The 2,722-nt window shown below is 38.1% G+C and overlaps 1 protein-coding gene across 1 annotated transcript in view; it reads right to left on the reverse strand.

The window, feature by feature from the left end:
- ADGRG6 (adhesion G protein-coupled receptor G6) overlaps positions 1 to 2,722 on the reverse strand; it is a 141,841-nt gene that overhangs the window by 26,629 nt on the left and 112,490 nt on the right. The window contains exons 19-20 of the mRNA XM_011356229.2: positions 1,436 to 1,563; positions 477 to 745 (exon numbers count right to left, since the gene is read on the reverse strand). Of these exons, the coding sequence (XP_011354531.1) occupies positions 477 to 745; positions 1,436 to 1,563 (397 nt within the window). The remainder of the gene's footprint in view (positions 1 to 476; positions 746 to 1,435; positions 1,564 to 2,722) is intronic.

Below are 2,722 nucleotides of genomic sequence, written 5' to 3' on the forward strand. Positions count from 1 at the left end.
GTCTGGCTGAGGAATCACGTTAAGAAGTTCAAGGCAAGAATGCTGACAGTGTTTTGGGTGCACACACAAAAATAACATTCTCTCTCTGGTTTCCAGGACATGGGCATGTGTCTGGGAGTGAGCGTGCCTAGGACTTTGAGCTGGCCTTTACATTTTGAAACATAATAGAAATGCAGCACTGTCTGCCAGCTGCTTCTTCAGGCCTGGATGGGCTGGCTCTGGGCATAGGAAATTAGTTTGTGGTGACTCTGGACCTAGGGCTTTTTCCTTTACTCCTGAATTTAGTGAGGACTCTTGAACAGTTTTTAAAAGTCCTGTTTGAGGAAGACCCATAAGATACGTATATCAAATCTGCATCATTTGCAAATTTGAAGTTTCTTTCAGCAGTGCTATTCTTTTGAAATACCATTTTCCTATGAGCACCTGGCAATTCCCATGACAGTGCAAATAAAGACAAAACCTTTTAGGAGGCTTACCCCAGCCAACGATGCAGAATTTCAATATGTATCGGCGGATGTAAGTGTTAAATACTTTAACCAGAGCAATGTACATGTGAATTGCTTCTAGCCCCATCCAGGTAAAGGTCGCAAGAAGGAAGAAATGCAGCAGAACTGCGATGGCTGTGCAGAGCCCATCCACATGAAACGAGGTGACCCAGCCATCCAAGAGGAAGGTGAGATTCAGGAACAGCAGGGCTGTACTCAGGTTCATCAAGATTTTGGAAGGATAATCCCTTCGCAATTTTCTAAAAAAAAAACCGGAAAGATATATGAGAACTAATATTGTAAACAAACCTTTAAAGCACAGGCAGTAAATTCATGTTTATACAGTCCGTAGCAGGGTAGGGGGCACTATCTTTATAACATGGTTCCACTAGGAGGAGGGCTAAAGATATTTATGAGTATTTTGCAAATAAAGATTTTTAAAAATATTAATTATATTTCCAAACTGTCTCCAATTGTTTATAAAATTTCCAATTGGTTTCAACAGCCTGACTTTTTTTAATCCAGAAAAATTCTACAGTTATAAAAATGATATTTTTGTTAAAAAATGATTTCCCTAAAATTATTCGAAGTTTATATTTAATGAGGTAAAATCTTTTTTTTTTAAATTTCTTGTTTCAGGACTAATTTTATAAGATTATGAAACAAATGTTTTCATCCTTTACCATATAAAAAGCACTCAATATAGTTTTTATTGACCTACATGTTAGATTCAAATGCATTTTATCAGTAGAAATACAGTGATTATAAGTTAAGATGCTATAGCTAGAAAATTCATATTACATGATATATCTTACAAGAAACCTGAACATTAAAACTGAACCAACCTACATGATTCACAAAGGTCATAAAAGTTGTTAGAAGCTGAGGCGATATTCTTATTTGTGTTTTAGAACAGTTAGCACTGGGTTTAGCAGATAGAAAATACTTACTCAAAAGCAACATATGTCAGGAGAGTAACTGCTGAAAAAATAGCAGATATTCCACACCCAATATAGGTGATGAAGGTGAGAACTTTAGTGTTTCTTGCATCTATGTGTGAGGATGTTCTTTGAAGATCCTACACAAAACATGGGAAGCAGCTGTAAGAATCTCTTTTCATGGGAATTCTGTTTGTTTTATTGGAAAGTCTATTGCTAGCACTTAGAATCTCAGCTCAATCATTGCTGCTAAAAACAAGTATAAAACAGTATTGAAATTTTATTTTTTATCCTCTTGTGGATCACGCCATGAAACAAAAATGTAGTACTATTGAGGGAGTTACATATTGCTTTTTATTCTTTACCTGGTTACCCAAGCTCTTTGTACAGCAGTATAACTTGAAGAGTAAAACCACTGGATTCCGCAATAGAAATTGGAGAGAAGGTTGTTGCCTTACATATTTATCAAGCCCATTCCTAACATTTGCAGGGTTGGCGGCACAAGTACAAATGGAGGCCATGGTGGTCCTCCACATGGCCAAGCCCTCAGGTGGGCCCTGAGTTCTTTGGCCAGTAGGCAGGGGCTCAGCCAGCAGATGGCCAGAGACTGGTGCTTGCACTGTGGTTGCTGGGTTCTGAGCATGGTGCTGAGGTTGCGAAGTGTTGTCATTCCAAAGCTTGGTATAAATGGGGTGGGGTGGACTTTATCTATTTTTAGAAATTTTTTTAGAGGGTTGGGGCCATAGATTTTTGGTTCCTATAGATGTTAAAGGGCACCATTCAAAGTGTTAGGGGTGGTTGTGGAATGGAAAGAAGTAAACGCTTTCTAGAATATTAATAAGAGGTATTAACTTTACTATACTGAGGCAGATTTGCAAAGTCTGGGCCTGGTAGAAAAAAATTTTTTCTCCCTTAATTGAGGAATTGGGACAGGATAAATCATGAGTTAAAACCAACCACTCAATCCTGGTTGGAGGGGAAAGGCCCCTTCATTATGCAGATGTTCGTAATGGAGCCTTCCTGGAGAAGGGACATATTCCAAAAAGAATATCTAGTTAAAACTTTTAGGTCTTAAATTATTTTTTAAAATGTCCATTTTGTAAGTTTTTCATTCTATTTTCATTAATAGTCACCAAAATGTCAATAAAATCTGGTACTCACATAAAAGCCTCCTACAGTAAGTGGTGTTTGTATGTGCATGTCTGTGTGTGAATGAAGAGATGGGACTTAGTTCCAGGTTTGGCTGATGCAGTTAGGAGCAGGGACGGTACCTCCATGACACCAAGAAACACACGGTGA

Source organism: Pteropus vampyrus, unplaced genomic scaffold (assembly GCF_000151845.1).
Source record: "Pteropus vampyrus isolate Shadow unplaced genomic scaffold, Pvam_2.0 Scaffold24, whole genome shotgun sequence".
Classification (NCBI taxonomy): Eukaryota; Metazoa; Chordata; class Mammalia; order Chiroptera; family Pteropodidae; genus Pteropus; species Pteropus vampyrus.